At 38.0% G+C, this 25,717-nt stretch overlaps 2 protein-coding genes across 5 annotated transcripts; both read right to left on the minus strand.

The window, feature by feature from the left end:
* Positions 1 to 757: 757 nt before the first annotated feature.
* matk (megakaryocyte-associated tyrosine kinase) lies at positions 758 to 8,079 on the minus strand. 4 transcript variants are annotated; one of them, XM_043222681.1, is made up of 14 exons: positions 7,938 to 7,987; positions 7,639 to 7,669; positions 7,112 to 7,165; positions 6,907 to 7,017; positions 6,713 to 6,828; positions 5,447 to 5,666; positions 4,301 to 4,394; positions 4,159 to 4,224; positions 3,423 to 3,522; positions 3,273 to 3,357; positions 3,117 to 3,190; positions 2,040 to 2,235; positions 1,873 to 1,959; positions 758 to 1,804 (listed from the first exon to the last, which is right to left on the minus strand). In XM_043222681.1, the coding sequence occupies exons 2-14, from the start codon at positions 7,639 to 7,641 to the stop codon at positions 1,631 to 1,633; spliced, it is 1,380 nt and encodes a 459-aa protein (XP_043078616.1). In that variant the 5' UTR covers positions 7,642 to 7,669; positions 7,938 to 7,987; the 3' UTR covers positions 758 to 1,630. The 4 variants fall into 4 exon arrangements, with proteins under 4 accessions (XP_043078616.1, XP_043078615.1, XP_043078618.1 ...); XM_043222680.1 differs by having other exon boundaries at positions 6,907 to 7,020; XM_043222683.1 differs by lacking the exon at positions 7,639 to 7,669 and having other exon boundaries at positions 7,938 to 8,079.
* Positions 8,080 to 8,140: 61 nt separating this feature from the next.
* On the minus strand, positions 8,141 to 24,868 carry zfr2 (zinc finger RNA binding protein 2). The gene is given in 19 exon segments (XM_043222578.1): positions 8,141 to 9,746; positions 9,829 to 9,926; positions 10,751 to 10,862; positions 10,946 to 11,041; positions 12,128 to 12,213; positions 13,630 to 13,777; positions 15,526 to 15,697; positions 15,778 to 15,980; positions 16,073 to 16,202; positions 17,295 to 17,440; positions 17,552 to 17,671; positions 17,891 to 18,039; positions 19,028 to 19,253; positions 19,933 to 20,115; positions 21,306 to 21,634; positions 21,709 to 21,924; positions 23,306 to 23,420; positions 23,502 to 23,745; positions 24,709 to 24,868. Coding segments are annotated over 19 exon segments (3,024 nt in total). The 5' UTR covers positions 24,786 to 24,868; the 3' UTR covers positions 8,141 to 9,572.
* Positions 24,869 to 25,717: the final 849 nt, after the last annotated feature.

The following is a 25,717-nucleotide window of genomic DNA, read 5'->3' on the forward strand; positions in this document are numbered from 1 at the left end:
ATTCCAAGTCTTCTGAAGACATATGACAGCTTTATGTGAAAAGCATTTTTAAATACATTATACACACAAACACATTATGTAATACCAGAGATGACCAGTAGATGGAGACTGGCGTAGAGTAAATGATGCTGGTTGTATTAATTGGATCGAATTTCTCATGAAAAATGAATTCATAAGCATAAGAACCCATAAGGAACTGTATACGTTAACAGTTGATTTATAATACAATAATTTCTACCTAAGTCTTTTTCGACTTCATCACATTATAATGGCAGAAATGTGCTTCCATTTTTTGGGTTGATATTCTCATATCGGGTCAAAATGTGTGACTCGCGCTCCTTTACTTAAAATAGAGTTATAGTAAAATCTTTTCCAATCACAGATCCTTTATTTACACTGAGATCAGGAGACCAGGACTGAACAGATCTGAGATAAACGTCCGCATCTCCTCCTCTGCGCGGGTCACAGACCTTTCAAATCAGAGGCTTTATAAAACAGAATAAAGACGGGAGATTCAATCTGCTGCGGTCTCATGGGTGACAGATAAACACGAAACGCTCATAATCTGGATTGAGCAGATCGACGCAATCCCACACACCTCTGGGAAATGATGCTAATGCTAAGGTGCTCTGCGAGGATGCTAGACGCTTACTTCCTGTCTGTCAGGAAGCTACAAGTGTTAATGGTCTGCTATGACTAATCCTGGATAAACATGACGCTTCATCAGTGTTTTTAGAAAGAGTGATTAGAAAAAAAGTTATTTTCCTGATGGGTTTATTGATACCGTTACAATAAATACATTCTGAATTGCATGTAAAACATAAGCAGAAAGTCTCTCTTTCTTACAGAACCTCATTGAGGACTGAAGCGGATAACAATAACAATAATAATAATAATAATAATAATAATAATAATAATAAAGCATGTGCAGTAATGAGTTTCATCATTTAGAAGAAACCTGTCAGGAATATGTGTTTTTCACTGCAATATTTTACCCTAAAATTAAAATAATAAAAAAAAATTAAAATAAATAAAGCCTAATACTTTTTTTCAAAATAACAACAATAATAATAATAATAATAATAATAATTATTATTATTATTAAAAAAGGAAAATAATATTCTTTATACAATTTATAATCGGAGCACAAAAAGCATATATGCATTAAATATATTACTTAATAGTATCATAATATTATACGCTATATTGTTTTCATTTGTACTCATATTTATTATTATTATGAGCAAAAATAAAATGTTTTATTTCTTTCAAAACTAAACATAAAAATTGTCACAAAAAACTAAGCACTTTTTCTACAAAATTCACATTAGACCTAATGCAAAAAAACTTAAATATAATATTTCATCAATTTATTATATCCTTTACTGATTAAAAAGTCAATTTTATTAGACTTTAAAAATGTTTAAATAAAAAAAAAAAAATGGCAGTAGTAGATCGTTTTTTGAAAACAAAAGAAATAAATAGCGAAGGGGAAGATTGCATGATAACCCAATTTTTCCATGCTAGTTTAATTTGATTTCCCTCCTCGGCACGTTTTGACGATTCCCCAAATAAAAACATGAATAATAAATTAAATGTACATTATACACATGCGCCGGACCTGGCGCGGTCAGTGCTTGCCGAGCTCTTTCTCCAGCCGCTCTCGGAGCTTGTGGAAGGACGGTCTTCTCTTGGGGTCCGTCTCCCAGCAGGACGTCATGAGGCCGTAGACGTCGGGAGGACACTGGTCCGGCGGCTCCATGCGGTGACCCTGGTCCACGCGCTCCCTCACCTCGCTCACCGACTGCAAACAACACCACGTCAGACGCGCCGAAGACGCCACGGCAGGCGACTACAGAGAGAGACACCCACCATTTTGGGATACGGCTGTCTCCCGTACGAGAAGATCTCCCACAGAAGGACTCCGTAGCTCCAGACGTCTGACTGCGTGGAGAACTTCTGCAGAGAGAGAGAGACGCGGGTCGAGTTTGAGCTCATTCGGGTGACGATCATCAGCCATCATCTGGTGACGTTCTCACCTTGTTCTTCAGGGCTTCGGGCGCCGTCCACTTGATGGGTAACTTGGAGTTGTCCGTCGCCGTTGAACTGACCTTGGCCAGACCGAAGTCGCTGATTTTGGCGACGCTGTCTTCAGACACCAGGATGTTGCGTCCGGCGAGATCTCGGTGCAGGAGCTTCTTGGACTCCAGGTGCTCCATACCTTCACAAACATCTCTGAGGACAAGGCAGACGTTAAACCTCCATGACTGATATACGTGGATTTTTCCATGATCAAGATCATGAGACACTGCAAAATTCTCCTTAATACAAAATAAAAATATATTTTTTAAATGTATATATATAAAAAGTGTAATATAAATGATTAAATGTGTTTTAGGTAAATAAAAATTCTGTGATTCTGATTACCATAATTAAAATAAAAAAATAAATAAAATAAAATAGCAGTAATACAAAATATTCAGAAATAAATTTGAAAAGTCTGTTTTTGATCAAATAAATGTTCACATACATACATATACACATACATATATATATATATATATATATATACATATATATATATATATATATATACATATACATATATATATATATATATATATATATATATATATATATATATATATATATATATATATATATATATATATATATATATATATATATATATATATATATATATATATATATATATATATATATATATATATATATATATATATACATATATATATATATATATATATATATATATATATATATATATATATATATATATATATATATATATAATATAAATAAATATATATATATATATATATATATATATATATATATAAACGTGTCTGGGAATTTTTCTTGCATTTTGGTTTTTTAAATCATTAAGTATTTATGAGTCTTTAATTATTAATGAGTCTTATTAAATTAATAATATTGTTTTCATTCTAGTCAGGCGAACTAAAAAGCATGGGGTATAATTAGTAGGGCAGAAAAATTTGAAAAGCAAAAAATTTACTTTTCTTTCAGTTTTTTCTGTCTTCACCTCTACATTTAAACCGAAGGGCTTTAAGACTTCATTGCTGGAGAACCCTTACAGTGAAAAGCGCAGCAGCTGCACAGGACTGATCGCAGAACGTCCTCGCGTGCGGAGAAAGTTCACCAGGTTCCCCTGCGGCGACACACAACACAGTCTGTGAGCAAACGGGATCAAACTCGGCGCGTCCGACGGATGCCCGTCCCGAAAGCCTCACCTTCGCCATGAGCTCCGTGACGATGTGAAGGCCGTTGTGAAGAATCACTCCCAACAACCTCACCAGGTTCTTATGATGGAGGTTCCTGGAAGAGAGGAGGTTATGAAGGCGTAATAGAGACGGAGTAACGGAGGAGGAGGAGGCTCTTACGTCATGACGGACGTCTCTTCGAGGAAGGCCTGAGCGGTCACGTCACACTTGATGTTCTTGACGGCGACCCGCTGACCTGCGTATTCACCCTCGAACACCGCTGTCACGTTCACACAGAACAAAGTAAAGCCGTACGCTCATTTTGTGCGTTTCACATCATTTGCATCATCAATACAAACGTTTTTTTTTTGTATTTTGTGAATGAATGTTATGAATAGTCAAGATCATTTTGAACAGACATAAAAAAATGTGTACAGAAAATTTAAATGCGTATATTACTTTAAATGTAATTTTTTTTTGTGTGCTCGTTGTGTATATTTTTTCATTTTTTTTATATTACGTATATATAAACACACACACATATATATAAGAAAAATAAATATATTATATATTTAATGTATTTATAAATAATATAATTTACATGAATATACATAAAATAAATATACACAAATATAAATAAATATATATACTGTATGTAAAAATGTATTTTTATTTTTCACTACGTAAAAAACTAACAACTGGATTGCCAAAGACTCGCTAAATTTACCAACAAATAAATAAATGATAATAACATTATTGTCCACTCATTAAATTAAACGCAATGCCAATATATACAGTGTGCATTTTCTGCTCCCTTCCCAATAATAGCCCACGTCTCGTTCAAATCCTGTCCTCTAGTGGTTATCTGGGAGAAGTACAGAAGAACAGCTCAGAGTATTCAGAAAGAGACGCATACCACCGAACTCTCCCTCTCCGATGGTCTCTCCTACGGTTAGCTTGGACAGATCCAGAAGCCAGCCGGCTGTAACACAGAGCCAGGTGTACAGCGTTAAACTACTACCTTGAACCAAATCACATACGTCTCGAGTCACACTTACATTTCAACAGTTTCGTCTCGGCGGATTTCGTGCCTTCCTTCTTCTTGGGCTTCAGCAGAAGCGTGGCGAGGGCACCTTGATTTCTGCTGTAAAACTGTTAAAACGAACCTCGTCAGAATTTCCCCTTTAATTCCCGATAACAACGTCAGCCGCAGTTAGCAACATGTGATTCATGAACTCAGCTGCAACATGTGATTCAAGAAGTAGCATTGCACTTTTAAAGTCACTGATATTTTGTTAGAAACGGATGAAGGGAATGCTGTGGCTTTGGTGCTCTCGATGTGGTTGAGCACAATATTTCGATGTCCAGGTTGGAGAGCTGTGTTGGGTTACAGGGCAAGGTTTTGGTATAGTTTCAGTGTTTTTTCAAAAAAACAGACATTTTAGTGTTTCTATTGGGGCATAAAGGTCATCCTCATGTCCACTTGCTTACGGGGTGCCCCAGGGCTCGATTGTTGGCCCATTTCTATCGTCTATATTTAAGCTACCGATGGGTGCCATCTTTGAGAAACATTTCTCCTACACATAGATGACACTCAACTTCCCTTTGCAGAATAAGTCTTAGGACCTCAGGTCCATACAAATATGGCAAAAAAAAAAATTATCTGTGTTAAACGAGAACACATTTTGTTTGGTTTGAAGCCATTTGAAGAAGGTGTTATTTCTCTTCTTTACACCCTGAGGTAAAAATCGGTTTTATGTTTATTTTTTTAATGCAACCTGCGTTTAAAAAATAAAACGAATAGCATTTATTGAAAATCAAATCTTCGAACGGAATATTCACTTGTTTTATCGCGTCTAGATGACTGTAATTCTCTATACGATGTTAGAAATGTCGTCAAAATAGCCTCGTAAGTTGTCATACTGTACGACGTGAATGGAAACAGAAAAGGTACAAGCTAAACGATACCATGCATCAATGTAAAAAAAGAACGGGTCCAAAAAATAATTGTCGTGAGCATTTTTAACTTGATTTCCCCTTCATATTCCCCTAAAACTCTTTAAAAGCATCAGACGCCCGCCACGAAACAAGCGGCCCAGTTCTCATTTCCCCTCGAAAACCACAGGACGAGAGCAGCGCGGATGTGTAACTGGAAATGCGAGATAAATGAAGAAACGGGCGCTAAAATTAGCCGCCGGACGCACCTCGATCATGTCGATGAGGTTGTAGAAGAACTGCTTGCTGTCGATGCTCAGCTTGCCGTCTCTGAAGACCACTCTGTAGTGAAAGACCTTCCGACCGAAGCAGAGGCACAGCACGAAGTCGCCGGGATGCCGAACCGACTCCCGCACCAAGAAAAGGCCGTCCTCCGCCGGCTTGAGTTTGCCGACGGCTTGCGTTCCTGATATTTTCCCGTGAAACCATCTGCAAACAGCATCAGGGTTTTAAACCGGAAAACCGGTCATAAGTAGCACGGGCGTATTTGTAGCCAATAACACATAGTTTGGGTCAAAACGATCGATTTTTCTTTTATGCCAGAAATCATTAGCCTACATCAGGATTATGTTCCATGAAGACATTTTGCAAACTTCCTCAAAACTTTTTTTGATTTGATTAGTAATGTGCCTCGCTGAGAGCAACTTTAAAGGCGATTTTCTCAATACATCTATAAATATGCAAAGTACGCAATTTTTTATGACACTGTCAAAAGGTAAAGGGCAGCGCTGTCAAATGATTAAGTCGCATCGAAAATACAAGTTTGGTTTTCACGATTTGTGTGTGTGCGCTCGTATAGTACATATTCTGAAATATTTTTCATAAAATACATATTTTTACCAAATATATATGTGTGTGTGTATTTAAATATAATAAACAGGCTATACACAGAACATACGTTGCATGAACAAAAACTTAATTCTGGATGTGATTAATCGTTTGACAGCGCTAGTAAAAAAAACATTTTTGCATTAATAACAACATCCCATGGCAGTGATCTGAGGCCCGTTTCTCAAAACAAGCTTGCCAAATAAGCCAGGTTTATTTCAGTTAGTCTCGACTTATTTCGAACCAAATCAACGGACAATAAATCTAACTGAAATAAGCCTGGCCAATATGAAACGGCCAACGGGTTTATTTCAGTTAGACTGACCTCAAAATAAGTCAAGACTAACTGAAATAAACCTGGCTTATTTGGTAAACTTGATTCACTCGGATTCCGCTTTTTCGAATTGTCGCAAACATCGACCTATCAAACCATACATCACCTCAAAGCTGGATAAATAAGCTCTCCGTTGAAGCATTAATTATTTTTTTCTATTTATAACTAGTTTTGTCGCCCACGGTCTATCGTCCAAAATGAGCTCTGCCAATGTAAACTAACCACATCCTGTCCTTCTGTGCAGTAACCGCTACAACATCACCAGCTCGTTCCTCATTGCAGTTCTTCAGAATTAAGGTTTCTGCTCACTTACGGCATCAGACTTAATTTGGGGTCGATACGGAGGGCTTCCCTTTCTCGGAGCTTCGAACCCGAAACCAATCCTTCCTCTCCCGTTGTGTTGTGTCGGGCTCTGTATTCTCCTTTCCTCTGAAAACCAACTTGAGTCAGCCTTTGGTGGCTTCACACGGGAGAATGCGTTTTGGTGAAAGGAGTTTAGTTGGTTACCGTTCCTGGTCCGACGACTGTCAAGATGTCGCCTTTGTAATACGCCATTTCACCGGCTTTGGGCTTGCAGTGCTGCTTTTTGGCGACGCACTGCGTACCTGCCATCCAGCTCTTCTAGGGAAACAGTGGAGCAAATGGAGTAATAATAGAGTTAGTAAGAAGTGAGGTGTGAAAACATCTTTTTTTAGCAGGATGTCTTGCTTACCATCGCCATGTGTTTATTGAGCAATGAACATCTGAAGATCTTCAGACTTTTAACCTGATGGAGAGAATGTGGTTTTGGAAAAAAAAAAAAAAAAAAAAAAAAAAAAAAAGAAAATTATGTTTTAGCATGTTACAGACATGTAAAATTATCTAAATCAGCCTAAGAAAAAGTAATAAAAAGGCCCAAAATTAAAAAAAAAAATAATAATAATAATAATTCAATAATTGTCCAGATTTGTTAATGCAATTAATGATTGGAGTAGTGATAAATGGCCAAACATATAAATATTCATTATAAAAATATAAATAATTAAAAGCCAAAAAAACGTATTAACAATTAGGCATTAATTAAATCGGGGAATGGTTTTGTCTAATGCAATGCAAGTCAATGCACATAAGTTGAATGTGGTACATAAGTCAAACCGTAAAAACATAAATGACATATGGTAAAAAGTTAAAAAAGTACTTATAAAAATAAATACATAAATAAAAAACCCACATTCTTTAAAAAAAACTTAAAATGTTAACCATTTTGCTTAAGTCCTTGACTGGAAAAAACCTAAAATGTAATAAAAAAAAAGATACAATTTTAAAAGACAACCGATAAAGAAAATTAATTTACAAATACCTTAAATACACATCTGAATGTTTATTGTTTTTTTCCCCCTCAAATGTGTTTTATGAGCATAAACTTTTTAATACGGCTCAAGACGATAAAACCAACAAAAATACTTCAAACACTAAACTAGCAGCTTTGCGATCCCAATGCTGTATAAAAGGGCAACTAAAGCCCCACTCTTGATGTTTTCGAGACTCTTGTCACTCACCAGTACGAGTTCGTTGGCGATTGTGTTGCGGGTGTCGCTTCATGTGAGCGGTTACACGCTCATCAGAGGTTTATTACACCCGCTCACTTCCTCCTGTTATTCACGCCGTGCCTCTGACGTGTTTTCCACCACTATTCATGACCATATAAGATAGCAAAAATAAAAAAAAAAACAAACCAAAACAGACACAGACGAGCCGCGGAGATGGTTTTCTCAGTTTATTTAGTGAAGCAGCACTACACAGATATTCCAACCGAAAGAAAGATCACACTATAATTATTCACAGTCCTACAAAACGAGAACGAACACTCAGCAGGAACATTTAAAAACGCCGGGATACGATTGCATTATACGTAAAAACGAGTGGCGGAACGCAAATTCGGGCGATACGAATAATCAATTCGATACACTACGAACGGCAATCTTTCTAGCAAACTGCGCGACTCTCGTTAGATTGAACTCTTTTATATAAAAATGTAAGAATAGAGAGGTATTACATTATATTATATTGCAATATGAAGAACCGGAAATTCACCTCCTCGTTCACATTTCAAGTACTTTTAAGTCTTTACCGCAGGCACGTGTGAAGAACCACAGACTTTACGTTGCGTTTTTCGCGTCGTCCGCCGGAGAACAACGACTCGATACCCTGTTCGAAACGCCAGCTTCTCACCGTGAAATGAGCGATTATTCAGTATGCAAATAAAAATAATGATAAGCCGAGAAGTACTGCGTCTATTTAGTCGTTTTTTTTCGTCCGTCGGTTACAGGTCTGACGCCTAAACGTGTAGAAATCCAGTGTCGGGTTAATAAACAACCACACAAAGCTGAATCGTGTCGCTTTTAACAGCTTATTAGTGAATACTAATATCTACTCGTTTTAAAAACCTTTTTTTTCTTTAAAGATACACAGTAATTACTTCGTAATAATATTATTATATGATACATTATAATAATATTACATAGAATTTATGTAATATTTACGTACGATTTATGTTTATAAATATATCGAAATATTTTGTGTTTATACAGTGGGAACCAAAAGCATGGACTTTAAATTTTAGCGGAAAAAAAAATTAAAATGAATAAATAATAATAAAAATTTTAAGCGGTTAACATATCGCGTCGCCGTAAATTACCGTAATTTTACCGTAATGAAGTTGTGATCCTCGTTTAACATTTTTCTAAATAATAAAACATTTATTTCCGCGTTAAAACGTCTAAACTCTGGTCCCCACTGTAAAGGAAATTATACGTATTATGTAAACAAAAAAAGACTGGCCTGTGTCTGTAGAATTAAAGCTTTTAATTAAGTGCCATTAATATGTCAAAGTGCCTAATAGAGCTAACGTGACGTTCAGTGACTTTATATATTATTTCGGTCGCTAATCGCTAGCGCCGTTTACTCATCATCTGATGCTCTGAAAAAGGGGTGCAGCTGCTGCATTTCGGGCCTATTTTCAGCTCAGATGTAATAGAAAGACGTATTGCATCATAAAAGGGGAACGACTACGTTTTTTTCCATGTCTTGTCCTCTCGAAAAGCGGAACCATCGGCTGTTGTGTTTTTTTCCTCCTCGAGCGATATTTATACATTTCTAAAGACGCAACGGCTTGCCGCGACCGCGCAGACGTCTCAGGAGTCGTGAGAATCGTCTTTTTTGTCCTTCTTTCCGTCGGCCTCTCCCTCGCCGGGGTCGCTGCCGTCGCGCCGCCTCTTGCGGTTTCGAGCGCCGGCCTTGGAGACCGGCAGAGAGCCCATGCCGAGGACCTTGTGGATCTGACGGAAAGCCAGGAGTCGCAGGGCGTGCTGGAACGCAACGAGACGCGCTTTCAGAACGGGAGGGATCGCGCACACGGAAATGATTGTTAGAAAAACACCGTCTCGGTACCTGGGCACTAGCGGTCACGTCCTCCCGGGCTTGTTTGGACATGTTCCCCAGAGCATCCGTTTGACCTTTCTCACAGGGGTCGAGCAGACCTGGACCGTCTGAGGGGCGGACAGACATTTAGTGAAATGTGTTGCAAGGGAAAAAAAATATTTAAGATACGACCGATGAAGCTGAAACAAGAAATTTGCATTTAAAACTAAAAACCTAAAAGGCAACTAACCGAACTAAAAATGATTTTTAGTACAAAAATTGCTGAAACTAAAAGTGGCAAACGAAACCGAAAAAGAAGTACATTCAGAAAACCAAAAATTAATAAAATGACAAAAACGCTTTTACTGTCTTATACAGTACAGTTAGTTGCCATGGCGACAGTTTTTTCCATTTATCTTTTTTTAATTTAAGCACTAAAATTCTTAAAACTAAAATAGAAATGAATTAAACCTTAAAAAGGTCACTGCACACTGATTTAACACTAAATAAATAAAACTAAAATGATTGTTTATATAAAATAAAATTCGGTCTTAATAGTGAAATTAAATCTAAATATTAGATGAAAAGCACAAACCAAAACACTCCAGCAAAAATCTGACATTTTGCCTTTGGCAGCTTACCAAAACGAAATCAGTTCGAGCTGAAGTACAAAAATGACTAAAACCGAAATAAAAATAAATGAATGCTAAAAAAAAAAAAAAAAAAAAAAAAAAAAAAAAAAAAATTTATAAAACTGACATAAAAAAAATACAAAACCTATTTAGGGTAAATAAAGTTTAAATAAGCTAAAATATAAACCTTTTATGTAAAAAAAAAAGATGTACTCTAACTTTTACTTCTCACCCATCGTTAAAGGTTAAAGAATAAAATTCGAACTACAGTAGTATAAAAAAACAAAAATTAAATTAAAATAAAATAGTTTTGGTCCTACCGGGCAGGAGAATCCCGCTAGCGATGCATTCGAGGACCCTCCGCAGAGCTTCTCCGGGGCTGAGTGGACCTGATGCACTGCTTATAGCCTTTTCCACAAGCAGCTCCATGGCCTTTGTGAAAGAAAATTTAACACGTTACTTAATGCGCCCGTTATTCGCTAAAACTATTATCGTTGTTAGCGTACAAAGCTGACCCAGTCAGGCATCTTGCCCCAGGTAGGTACGCGCTGACACAGATCCCGCAGAACCCGAATGATGATGACGCAAGACTGAAGACCGTTCGCCCGAGCCTGTGGACGAAACTCGTTAATATGCAACAATCACAGCTAACTACAGCACTTCGGTTAATTACACAAATCTGAACGCTAACCGTTCGTGCTAATGCTGGTAAAATTTTCAACCGTCGTTCCACCGCACCCATTTAACTACAAATTACTTTAGCTAGCTAACGTGCTAACAATAAACTTAGTTGATTTGCTCTACAATATTCTTTAATTTTCAGAGGGATCAGTGTGTGAAGTTATTTGTAGAAAAAAACCTTAATGCTACGTACATAACAGTGCCCCTAGTGGCAATACTGAATGAAGGCATACTAGCTAATTGCGTGCTGAGATATTTAGGAAAGTAGCTATTAATGAAATCGAACTTGCGTTGAAAAAAGAAATAGAAGCTTTCGTAGAGTGTGTTTTGAGTTTAATCGCAAATTAGTTAGCCAAGTGTAGCTTTCCCACTAGCGAGACGCGACGCAAGACTGAAGACCGTCTGGGCATAAAATTCATTAACGGGCAAAAACATCCTCTACGCAAGAATGCAATACCTAGCTAGCTAGCATGCTAACCAGTCGGAAATAAAATTAACTGACTTGACCTGCAATATTCTTTTCAAATTATTTCTGAATGAAAGAAAAAAAACAGATTGATTAAAGTAGTACGTTTACAATAATATCGATTATAGCACTCCTTGTGGCAATACTGAAAATAAAGTGCACTTAGCAACGCATTGCTAATTGCATTTACAAGTCAAACTTGCGCTGATAAAAGCGATACTTAAGAGCGTTTTAGACTAAAGTAGGCAGCATGGTAGCTTCCTCAATTAATTTTTTTCAAGTCAAAATAGTGTTTAAATAACGCCTATAAAAATTCACTATATTTAGATACTTTCTCCTCGTGCATTTGTAATAATTACTTTTTTAGAACAACTTTTTTTATGTTACGCCTAATGTGACAATGTAACAATTTAACAACGTTGACAACTATGTTAAATGATTACTTGCTTGTCGCTAGTAAAATGTGGTTTAATTACTATACGTATTATTACTATTACTATATTATTGCAACAATTGACTACAATACATTTATTTTTATTTATTTTTTTACCTGAAACCATTTAGCATGTCGCAGAGATGCTAAATACTCAAGGCACTTGGTCCTGTTAAGAACATCCGGAGGTTCTTTCTCTGACGCTGCAAGAACACATGGAGGAAACGTCGTCAACCGTATTTAATGATTTAGCAGTTGTAAGAAAAAAATAAAAATAAGTAGACGTCACCGATATAAAATTATTGTTGATTAAATGACAATTTTTAGGGGATTTGTGGCACTAGGCTGCGTTAATAACCGTTACAACACAAGTCAAAACAAAGTGACCACACCGAAATGTCACAAGACGAGGGGTTTTCCGCACGTCCAGGTTCCTAAAAAAGTCGTTGCAATGTTATGCAAAAGATGCAGATGGAAAATATTGCTGCTTGGGTCTGTTAATGCACGATTAACAAACCCAAACAGGACAAGTGTGGAGAACCACTTTGGTTTGTGGTTGTTTGAAAGAAACAGAATTAAAAATATTGTTAAAATAAAACAACAGCGACCTCAGGTTACAAGTCGGAATTACAGAGGCTTTTGAGGTCACTGTTCAAAAACTTCAGGATGAGAGGATGAAATTGTTTTAGGCCACCCAGTGGATGATAAAATTAATATTCGCTAATAAATCGAACGGTAGTTTAGGTCGCGTCTTATTTAAAGACACAAACGTCTAAAATGCTGCCGTTATCTAAACTACCGTGAAACTATTTATACACTGCCAGTCTCAAAATACTGCAGCAACCGCATCCTTTTATGATCTACAGGAGTGACAAACGTATTTTTTCCACTGAACTCTTGCATGAAGAAATAGATGGTCGTCACAACGTCATTTTTAACCAATAAAACGTTAATTTACAAAAAAGAAAATAATAAGTGAATTGACAAAATTGGCATCATGTGCACAAAAATAGACAAAAACATTGCTGTGAATGCATTAAACGCGGATGTTTAATGAGCATTTGTAATAAAAATTAAGATTTAGATTTAATTCCAATAAACTAAAAATTATAATATATTTTTTTTTTAACATGAAAGCATCAAGAATCAATTCTGTGTGATTTGGATTGGCTGTTTTCCATATGCACGCAAAAATAAATGCGATTGTCACTCCCAAATCTTCACCCGCATTTTTACGTTGTGCGCGACTAAGTTGGCCTGAAAAGGTTTGGGGCGCTAACTAAAAATCCCTCTCATTCTGAAGTGCTCATGTATCTTACAACACAACTTGTACAATATTGCGCCACAGTGGTAAAGAAAGGTCAGAGATCCTGTTTTTGATTCCTTGAAGCGCTTTCAGAAAGCAATGCGAAACCGAACGAGGGCAAATAATGGACTGAACCGAAATAAAAGTAAGTAAATAAATAAAAAAATGAATAAGGGGAAGGGGAGGGGGGGCAAGAAATGAACAGGAAAGCCAATTCACTCATGAAAAATTCAATTCTGTATGGAAATATCCGTATTTTTTGTGAACCAAGGGAACACATAGTGCTGCTGAGGGAAAGCACGGGTTCTCTAACCTTTCTCCATGTTGGGGACGGGGTCTTCGCGCATCACTGGCGAGGTAAGAGAGATGGTGACCTGCATTTTTGGTTCCTTGCTTGAAAAAATGACGATGTTGGCTTCCTCAGGGTGTACCTGCACCTCATACTGATCTTCAGAAAAGGTCTGCCGGTTAAAAGGACACTTTGCGTTACTACAGAGGAGACGGCGGGGGTCAACGCAGGGGCCTCAATTTGTGCCTTATAATCCCAGTGGCAAACGCCACGTTCAAAGTCTTGGCTGCATAATGCAGGGGTTAACTGATTAAAATGCGTATGGGAATGAAGTACATGCCCCAGTCTCTCTCTGTAGGTGTCGTAACCAGGCAGTGGAACTAAAGATCAGTTAAAGATACACGGACCACAAAAGAAGCAGAAGGAGCAAAGACAAAAGCTCATTTATGTGCAGTTATTTTTTTTTATTATATATGGGTCGATCGCACAATAAACCACCAGAAACCTGTCTGGGTCACATTTCATCCCCAAAACCAAACGTGATATTTTGCATCAAGCAAACAAAAGCGTATTTTCTACAGTTTTGGCATTACATTCGTGACATTTAGCACATTTTCATTACGCACCTAGTCATTACCGCAATGCATAACCATCTCTATCTCATTACCGTAACGTGAAAAAGAAAGGATCTGTATGGTAATGATTGACTAAATCTGCATATTTTGAAGATTATAAAGAGTTGACATTTATTCATGACTTGTCATTCACAAACTACATTTCATTAATGTGCAGAATTAATTACTATTAAAAGACTATTAAATGTTAATGAGTATATGTAAAGGCTGTATCGCGTTGAACTGAGTTTATTCTGATTTTATTAAAGAAAAAGCTGGAAGGAACTATTTTCTGTGTGCTACTGATTGCATCAAGTAAATAAAATACATTTTAGGATAACAAAGAAATCATTTTTGTGACACTGAGCAGATTTTCCCAATGCTACGAGTCATTACCGCAATATACAACAATCCCAAACTCATCTCTGTAATGGTATCTGTACGTTGCGACAATGATTTATTTGATTATAGCAAAGACAATTGTGTCTGTAAAAACCTGTAATAAACCCATAATTTTCTGTATCATTTTCTGCATGTTACGGTAATGAGGTTTCGCGCTACATTACAGTAATGACTTTTTAGGAAATGTGTTTAACGGCCACGAAAAGACTTTTCTTCCTTATTTTCTGCATGTTACAGCAATGTTTTTGCTGCATCATAGAAAAGACTATTACAACACTGTAATAATTATTTTCCACAAATTATAGTAATGAGTTGTAATGATATTAAAGATTAATGTTTAATTGTCATGAAAATAATTCAGGAAATAGGTCAAACTGTGACAAAAAAAATTCATATACAGTAAATGTTACAGTAAAGACATTTTATTTAACCGAAATGTAATGAAATCTTCCTGTATGTTTGAGTTATAGCCGCATTACGGTAATGACATGTTTAAGAGAGATAAAAAAAATTATATTCATGGCCTTTATAATACCCTTCACTAGCTTGATGCAAAACATAATACTTATAATAATTTTGATTTATCAATTTTTGAAATACAACCTGGACATTTCATAGTGAGACATATGACAGTCAAGCTTTAGCCTATTTTATGAAATCGCAAAAATGTTAACCACACATCCAGCTACATGTTGCTAGAGATATATATATATATAACACCTGGGATCATGTGATCTGTGTCTTAAGTGGGCGAGTTCCGCCACAAAGTGAAACATGGTAAAAAAAAAAAAACCCACAAGTGGAAAGACACGAGCATAAACAGTTCTGTTAACAACAGTGATCATTATCATCGGCTTCAACATAAACATTCGAAGCATGCATAGCAACAAAAAGACAAGCTTACCGCTAGCTGTTTGGGCAGTTGCTCTGCAACGGTTCTCAACAGAGAGGCGGTCGGCTTCTTGGCCGCCAACAGGATGAGCTGGACATTGCGGTCGCCGCGCAGGAGGAGACCTTTAGCCAGGATTCCCACACGCATGACTCCTTTGAGAATACGGGCCTGGGACTCCTGGGACCTGTCCAAGAGGAAGCCCGTAGACTTAAACAACTACTATTCGATAGCGTAAACTTAAAGCTAGCTGGGAAAAGTCCTCACTGTTTGTCCGTCGAGTCGTTGTCGTCGTCGTCATCCGCGGGACACGCCTCTTTCTCCAGCAGCGAATCGGACACCAGTTTGAGCGCACGCTCAGAATGCGAGACGATTCGCTGGACGGCCTGAAGCTCCTCCTCCACGGGGTAGATGGCCGAGTGTTTAGCCATGATGTGGCGATCGTCGGGCGAATCGGGCCGGCGCACTGGCTAAAGATAAACCAGGATTGTCGCGGTTTGCAACCTGATAAAAATTCGCAACTGTTTCGAAATTTTCGCCTAAAAATGTAATGTGTATTTACCAACAGAGGTGGCACTGGAATGCTGGGCCGGCCCATTAAAGGGGGCGGGGCCATTCTGTGCCTCATCTCCACCCAGTACAGCTGCTCCTCCTCCATTCTCCTCCAGTACATGTCCTCCTCGTACCTCCTGCTGTTCGACACATAGCAATACGACTATAAATAATTGGGGTTAAAGACGTTAAAATGTCCGCAACAAAAAAATTCACAAAAAACGTTTTTTTTTTTTTGTCCATAGAAATCTTATTAAATATAAGTGGCTACTTTTAAGGTTTCAAATACGTTGGAGAATAAAATGTCAAAATTAGGTTGCAATAATGTTACTTTGTCGTTCAGTGTAACAGTATTTATGTAAAATTTCAAACAGCATGCTAATTCTTCTATTATATATTATATAAAAGGCTAAGGAAGCATATTACATTTTATTGTGTTTTAAATGAGTAAAAAAAAAGATAGTGGCAAATTTAATTACTACTAATTAGTATTTGGGGTCAAAGTAATTTGTCATTTAATGTGTCAACTAGATTTTTTCTGTAAATATGCTAGACAAGATTGTTACACTGAATGAAATTTTAGTGGGCACATTTACTAAACCTGTGGAAAAATGTGGGGGTTTGAGAGGGCTGAGCTCAAATAGAAAATGTATATCAGTATTGGCAAAAACTGTTTGGAAAATATTGACATATCTTATATCGGCAAGAATCTAATTTTATGCATCCCTACCACACACAGGATAAAATGCATATTTTACATACATATATTTGGTATAATAATATGTATTATACATAAGATCTGAAAAAAATGCAGTAAAATTAAAGAATGCTAAATTATATGCATCATATAAATGATTGTTATAACCACTGATAAAAAAAAAAAAATTGTCTAAATTTTACTGCATTATTTTATTCATAAAAATGGTTTCATTAACTTATTCAAAATGACTTAAATCATGTATGAAGCAGATGAGATTAGACCAAATATTCAGTTTGGTTTTTTGCATGCACATTATTCAGACAAAAAAAATAATAAAATAAATATACTTAAATCGGTTTTCAGACTCCGACTGAAGGAGTTGAGTACATCGACATGCATCTTTTTTTGTATCTGAATGTTGTTCATGATGAATTGTTTTGAAAAGGCCTTGTGAAGTGTGCAATAAAGGTTTTGGCGTTAAAAAACAGATCATTAAAACATTGTCGGATATGGTGTGAACGCTGATCAAGACCTCATTTCTATGTGCCAGCGCTGTTCGTCCTCCTGTTGTCTCTTCAGCACAGATTTCTGCTTCTGCTTTCGCAGTTTGACTTCCAGAAGTTTCCGAGCTCGATTACTGGGCTTGATCTCCACCGGCAGATCCGGGTTCACTTTTTTCTAAAAACCCGCCAAAAAATAAAAATCGGTCAATAAACGCAGCCCTGCAGGATTTAGAGTCTGAGCACTGTTTTATAACCGTTCGTTTTTTTTTTCAGGGCGACATCTCACCTTGTACTGCAGCCGGTGTCTCCGTCCCTTCAGGTGCATGTCTTTAGCGTTGGGATCATTGAAACTGCATTCACACAGTTTACAGTGAAAACGAATCACCTTTCCGTCGTCATTTCGAACCTGGCGAGAAAAAAAATACACGAATCAGAGAGTAATCCCCTCAAAGGAAAGACACATATCCGGCATTTGGAGTACTAGAGGAAATCCTTTCGATTCAGAACAACCAGCCAATGAACATGATTCGTGAATCAATTTGACTGATTCACTATACAGATTCGCTCGCTTTGTTCGAGTGTTACTCGACGCAAATAATCCAATATTTTGACTGTTCGGTCTCACCTCTTCGACGTAATCATGTCCCACGGGCTGAATGTCTCCTTGAGCTCCAGCGCCATCACCGTCGTCATCGTCGCTCAAAGTGTCCGTCTTCGCCACGGGCGGCTTCGTCTCCTCCAGCTTCACCTGAGCCGGTGTAATCGTTCTGCTGCCTGGAGAGAAATGGATATTAGGAAACTTAGGCCGACTTCATGTCACGTTTCTTGCAAGATGGAGGTTCGTAAACGAGCAAACAGAATATTTAGATGTGCGAAGGCCTCAGCCTTTTCTCAGCCTGTTAGCTCATACCCTGCTGAGCAACGTTATCTGGAATGAATATCATGACTAGATCGAGCAAAAACACTGTGTTGGTGTCATGTTACAATCTGGAAGACGCATTGCGTCAACATGACGACTGAAATGTGTATGAGGAGATTTTTCTCCTTTAAGACATCATGGGGGTTTTGTGAGTGATGCAGTAAAGAGGAAATATCTAGTTCTGTGATCGCTCTGAACATAGATTCCGTAAGCATTAGTGAAATTAAGACGAAGAGACACGCAGAAGACCTACACTAGAAACTACACAAATAATACCGACTAATTTAACAGTTAATGCAACGATGAGTGGAACACTTATAAACTTACGTTAAAAGCTAGTTGATAAAACACTATTTTAAAAACAACAACAGTGTTTTACGTTAGCTCACATGCGTTAACTAATGCTAAAACAAACAACTTCTGATTTAAAAACATTACTAAATATTAGTTCACATTAATGTAGTTAAATCATCAAGGACAATTTGACGCATTACGTAAAGTTAAAAATCTTGCAAATGCAAAAATATTTTTTTTATAATACATAATTGTGCAATTGTGAAAACACTGAAGTCACAAAACCATTCGTTTAAAATGGCAATCGGCAAAAAAAAAAATCTTACACATAAATACTGCATTTGCAAACAAATGCCATTTAATGGAATGTTATACACTTCCGTAACCGCAAAAAAATAAACACTTCACAAAACCACAGGAAATTCTCACGATCGCAAAAAAAGAAAAAAAAAAATCCCCAAAGTTCATATGAAATATTTAAATGCGTATGATTTAAAAGCAAATTTGCTATGCACGCGTTTAACGAAAAAACCCAGAAAGGTCACTTACCGATAATGGCAGCTTTAGTAGTGGCAGGTTTCTTCGCAGGAGACACCACGGGTTTGGAAAGAGCCGCCGCCGGCGTCTTCTGCGCAAGTGATGTAGGGGTGGGAGTGGTTGTCGCCGCCGCCGCCGTCTTGCTAGCAGTCATCGTCACGGCAGCAGGGGCAGAGCTCACGAAAACGGGCTCCGTGGAAGGGATGGGTTTGCCAAGTTTGGTGTGCAACTTCACCACCTGAGGAAAAGCTCGTTAGCGGGTGCTACAAAAGTAAACCCCTCAAAGGAAAGACACATATCCGACATTTAGAGTACTAGAGGAAATCCATTGGATTCACAACGACCAGCCAATGATTCGTGAAACAATTTGACGGATTCATTATACAGATTCGCTCGTTTCACTCGACGCAAATAATCAAATATTTTGACTGTTTATTTTGACGAATTTATTTCCAAAAAAAAAAACGCAAAAAAAAAACCGCAAAGCTACAACACCAAAACATATGTCACTTAACTCTCAAAACTATCAAACTAATTGAAATTGCTCTTTATTATATAGCTTAATTTCTTGCGCTTTTTGAAAATGCATTATTTTCGGAAAGAAATTACACCTTTCTCACCTTAGGATTGTACCCCCAAGTAACGAAATATGTTACGTACTTTACCCTCAGGTCTTAAAGGGTTAATACCATACCAGCATTTAAAGCTATTTTTATGGCGAACTCTGAATAAATCATACAAAGTATACAATTAACGAAAAATTTCCGACTAGACAAAACCTCTAAAGTACATTCTGGTGATACATTTTTAACTAAATCAGACGCACCTCTGAACCCGTCGTCTATTTACATTAACCAGTACAATCCAATAAAATGTTTTACAGCCATTTTTGTTCGACGTCGTGACATTTAACAAACCTTCTGGTGCTTGGATCCTCGGATGTGCGCGGCGTACGCATCTGCGCCGGTGCACGAGACATCGCACAGTTCACAGCGCAGCTGCGTCTGGACGCCGCGAGGTCCGTTCGTCACCTGACTGCCGCTCTTCTGAGCCGCCTCTTTCTTCTTGTGCTTCTGTCCTTCCAGATGTTCTCGATACGTCTGCAGACGACGTTGAAGAAATACGTTCGCTATCAACTTCTACTAAATTACAGCGAGACACTACCAGCGAAAACAGTGGCTATTTTCATAAGGCGGTATAAAAAAAACTAAATACTAAAAACTTTTTTTGTTTTTACCTATTTAGACCAATAAATTTAATTCGCGTTACATCACCGTACAGCCATTTTGGTCAGCTTCTGGTGTGTGCAATCAACATACGCAGTGTATTTATGCTTTGACTTGTCTAACACAGAACTCTGTAGATTGATAACATTGTCAAAAATGTCGCTATAGTGACGTATTCTTTTGAAGTCGTAAGTTTAGTGTTCTTTCCATGCAAAAAGTATTCTCGTAGCTTTACAATATTTCTGTTGAACCACTCAAGGCATTCAGATGACATCTTTCATACTAAACCGTGTTAAACGTCCAAAATATTTTAAATTGCATTCCGAAGACGAAGCTTTCACGGGTTTGGAACAACATGGAGGTAAGTGAATAATGACAACATTTTTATTTTGGGTTGGAGTAATCCTTTAAAAAAGGAACTCTCCCCTTTTTTAAGAAATGCACTTATTCTCCATCAATCGGGTTCACCCAAAAAATATATTTTCCTTATTTTATCACCCTTAAAGGAACAGTAAACTTCATTTTCCAGCTACCTCAGAGTTAATGAGTTGAGTTTTACCGTTTTTGAATCCGTTCATCCGATCTCTGGCCCTTTTAGCGTAGCTTAGCATAGATCATTGAATCCAATTAGACCAGTAGCAGCGCGTTCAAAAATGACCAAAGAGTCAATTTTTCTCCTATTTAAAACTGGACTCTTCAGTAGTTATATCACATACTAAGACCGGCTGAAAATGAAAAGTTGCGATACGATTAGGAATTATAAATCTCATTCTGGCGTAATAATCAAGGAAGTTTGCTGCTGTAACATGGCCACAGCGATATCACGCACACTTTGGTCATTTTTGAACGCGATGCTACTGGTCTAATTGGACTCAATGATCTATGCTAAGCTACGCTAAAAGTGCCATCGCCAGACCCGGAGATCGCCTGAACGGATCCCAAAATGGTAAAAAAAACTCAACTTATTAACTCTGGGGGACTCCAGAACGAAAAAAAAGTGCACTGTTCCTTTAAATGTGATAAAATAAGGAAAATATATTTGTGGATTTCAAGCGGACGCTCACCTGCGGACCAGCACAGCTTATCTTGCAGATATCGCAATAGTGCAGCTGAGGCTGTTTCGGCGGGCCTTTGGGCTTCTGGATCTTGTTCTGATGGAAAACGGGTTTCTTGTACGTGTTGAGGGCGGGGCTGGCGACGGCGGGGCTGGCCGCGCTGCTCCAGGAGGAGTTGGCGATCTGTTTGGGAGGTTGCTGCGTCTGCTGCGGCGGCGGAGGCTGTTGTTGAGGCTGCTGGAGGGCCTGAGGCTGAGGGGGCGCCAGCTGAGCCGGCTGAAAGTACTACGGCGCGGACGTGTAGCCGCTAGACTCATAGCTGGAATAGCTGAGACCGGCTGAAGCAACAGAGAAAGAGACGCCGTTAAACGATACGCCGGCGGCTATTTGCGGCCGTAAATCTGAATCGTACCGGAGTAGGACGTAGCAGCTGTGGAGTTGAAGGAAGAGCTGGGGGTGTAAGTGGATATGGGGGCCGGAGTCTGCTGCACGCTGGTTGATGTCGGGTAGATGGTGTAGCTGGAGGACACCGAGCTCACAGCGGGAGGGGGCTTCAGAGCGGCGACCTGTCTTTGAACAGGCGGCTGACTGTAGGCCGTGCTCGTGGGGCTGTAGCCACTCTTCAGCCCTGAGAAGGCAAAGATGCTCTCTTTTAAACCTACAAGTTGGAAGCTGCGGATGAGCGATACAGCTTGATTTTTTCGAAATTGCTCAGATTGGCCGGTTGTTATTTAACCAAACAGCCACAGTACATTCAAAATGTTTAATGCAAGAAACGAAGATCACACGGTTTCACACCAAAACAACATGAATATTTAATTATTGTCCTTTATATGCGCTGATGTAACGATACATACCCCATAACAATAATATAAATGAACAATTCTTTTGTTTATATACTATTATTCAAACTCAAAATTACTATTACTATTTCAAACTCAGCTTTATTTCAGTTTTAGGACAAGATTTCCTAATTTCATTCATGTTTATAATATTTATTTTAGTGCTGTCAAATGATTAAATCCCATACAAAAAAAAATATATATATATATATATATATATATATATATATATATATATATATATATATATATATATTTACATACTTACGTATGTACTTTAAACTAATATATGTATCTATGAAAATGTGTTTTATATATATATATATATATATATATATATATATATAAATAATTGTATATAATTTATATGTACAGATATATACACAGTACACACATGTAAACAACAACTTTATTTGAACATTTTTAATTTATTACATTTTTAAAGCTTTAGTTAACAAAACTACTGGTATACCAACTGTTTTATTATTTAAAATACATTGCAACAATAAACCTTTAAATTTAAAATGTTGAATTTTCATTTAAACAGCTTAATTAATTGAACCTGTTTTTTGAAAATGAATTGAACTTGTCAAATTAAGAGCTTTTTAAAAAACACTCTACGCTTTCAAATCATTACGATAATCGCAACATTAGTTACATTTATGATTAGAATAATTGTTATATAATAATATAATGTAATAAATATAACAAATATAATTAGAATTACAGAATTATAATTTAATATTTATATTTAACAAATAGCCAATAAATACAAATAACATTTAATTATTAATCTGTATTACATTTATAAATCATAATGCCTATTTTGACACAGATACTGAAATGTATTTTCAAAACTACATCGAATTTCAGAACGAAAATTTTGAATGGGCTGGAAGAAAATCGCGCAAAAACTTCACCCAAACACGATCTCGCCATCATCCTTCGATCACAAAAGAAACTCTTAGAAAATGTTGGTAACCAATAGTTACCGATGGGGTCAATACCAATAGTCAATGGGGACCAACAACAAACTGGTTACTGGAACAACTCGAGGACGAGCAAATACTCCCAAATGGGCGAACCAAAAAAAAACACGTTACATAATCATAAAACCAATCGTTTATGTACTTGGCTATTATAAAGATAAAGATAAATCAGCTTCACCTGTCTGGAAGTAGGCCTCGGTGGCGGTTCTCTGCGCAGGTGCGATGCTCGTTTGAAAGTACTGCTTGTTCTCGTAGCTGCTGACCGGCGGCGGGCGGCCGTAGTTGTAATTCTCCTACGTATCAACCAATCACATCGAGAATAAGTAAGTGCGCCCCCCACCCGGGACGCGTCGCTGACGAGAACGGCGCCTTACCGGTTCGGCCAACACCTGGTAGGTTTGAGGGGTGGTGGTGAGTTGGGGGGACGTTTCGGGCTGCCGGTAGCCGTAGTTGGGGCCGGGGTGGGGCTGGTAGGCGGGGTAAGGGGCGGTCACCGCAGGGCTCGCCGGCTGGGCGGCGGCGGGGTACGAGGCCGTCACCGCGTGGGCCACTCCGGGGGCGGCCTGGACGCTATAGCTGCCCGTGGTCGGGTGGGAATACGCAGGAGGCGGCTGGGCGCTGGAAATTAGAGTTAATGCGGTTTATACAGCACCACCTTATGAAAGCTAGACAAGAATCAAACCCAAAAAAAACATGGCTGCTACGGTGAACCCACAAACTAGTCGCGGTTTTACCACACTAACCAGATTTAACCAGGATACTTGTTGTAAATGTGAACCGGGTCGGACCACGAAACCAATCACAAGCGGCGTGTTTGATATTTAAATACTTGTAGAAATATATATTAGGACATTTGCAGCAATTGCAAAAAAATACATTGAAATGATGACGTTTTCGAGGATATTAATAGCATATCTACTATATATATATATATATATATATATATATATATATATATATATATAAACGTAATTTTTATGCATTGCTAAGGGCTTCATCTAGACAGCTTTAAAAGCTCATTTTATTAATATTATTTGTTTTGCACTCTTGACACCCAAATGTTGTCCTATCCTAACAAACCATATATCAATGGAAAGCTCATTTATTCAGCTGATGCATAAACCTAAACAAAAAAGGCCCTTATAACTGGTTTTGCGGTCAAATGCCTAGCAAAAAAAACACGGTCACTGCACTTTTCCTACAATAAAACCGTGTTTAATGTTCGTAAGAGTCACAAGCGTGCAACATTCCACGGCGACATCTCTCACTTTAAATAACAGGCTGCCGGAATCAAGAACTTTCTGTAAGCATGTGCACATTTTTAACCCACTGCAACGGAACGAAATGGCAAAAGCACTGCACGGCGGCGCGACCGCGAGCCCAGCAGCGCGGTGTTCCCCGAGAACGCAGGTTCACCGTACAGAAATAGCACGCAAGCAGCAATAAACACATAAACAACAGCAGCTCGTGAGATCTCTGAGCGCCGGCCGCCAGCATCTCGTCGCAATGTGCCGCGTGACATCACGACCGCTGCGAACCGAGCGACGCACGCACGCACGCGCGCGCGTGTTTGTCCCGTACCTGTACTGCGGACCGGCGGCGGCGGCGGCGGCGGCGGCTGCATGCGTGAACCCATAATAATTACTGGCCGCCATCATAGAAACTTCAGCAGCAGCAGCAACGGCGGCAGCGTCTCCGGCGATCACGTGACCGACACGTGTCCGTGACGTCACCGGTCACCTTCGCGCCGCTGCGAGTCCCAAAATTAAACCGTGCAATTTTTTATTTTATTTTGCACAGTTATGTATATTACACGCCTATAACATGTGTTTCTATATATTAATGGCGTAATATATAGAAAATATATTTTGTGAGAATATGTGAGAATATGTAGATTCTCACAAAAATATAAAAAACTTGAGGTTTCCTCTGTATTGTTTTTTTTTTTTTTTTTTTAGCTATTATTTTTAATAGTCACTTTAATTTTTTAACTCTTACGCGACAAATGCTTGGCAAACACCGCATTTTTTCTTTTCTAGAGATCTACCTTTACGTTTGCAGAAATCGCCTCAAATTACTTTTTAGTTCAGGCTTAATTCGGATGTGACAAAAAAAAAGACGCGATATTTGATTTAAACTCGGTACTTTGAAAAAGATTTACACGAGTTTGATCAAGTCAGACCCGTATTCGGTTCTCAACGCGCGAAAGGCGGGAATTATCGATTATCCGCTTTTAAACATTATTGTTGTAAATAAATGAAACACGCGAGAACACTGTACGTGAAAGCCTATATAAATATATCTTCTAAAATATTACGTTCAAAACTTTTTTATATATACAGAACGTATACCAATATAATACGCGCATAATATGTTAATAAACATTAAAATCTGATTCCCACGTGATTCAATTATTTTATAACCAACGTCTAAATGAACCAAAAACCAAAAATAAATAAAAATTAAAAAATTAATTCATGAGAGTGTACATTTATGCACGGCGCACTCTAGCGCCACCTGTGGGTTAAAGCGTAATTTCAGCGTGATTTGAAAGGCTCTGTTGTTCCAGTGCTCAGAGGATGTGGAAGTG

This window comes from Puntigrus tetrazona, chromosome 22, assembly GCF_018831695.1.
Source record: "Puntigrus tetrazona isolate hp1 chromosome 22, ASM1883169v1, whole genome shotgun sequence".
NCBI classification, from domain to species: domain Eukaryota; kingdom Metazoa; phylum Chordata; class Actinopteri; order Cypriniformes; family Cyprinidae; genus Puntigrus; species Puntigrus tetrazona.

Bases quoted from the DNA above. Each gene is read 5' to 3' on its own strand.
- matk (XM_043222680.1), bottom strand. The intron at 7,021-7,111 runs GTAAGCAAGACA...CTGTTTCCCTAG, and splicing joins TCAATAAACACATGGCGATG to AAGAGCTGGATGGCAGGTAC. The intron at 4,395-5,446 runs GTGCGTCCGGCG...TCGTTTTAACAG, and splicing joins ACCTCATCGACATGATCGAG to TTTTACAGCAGAAATCAAGG.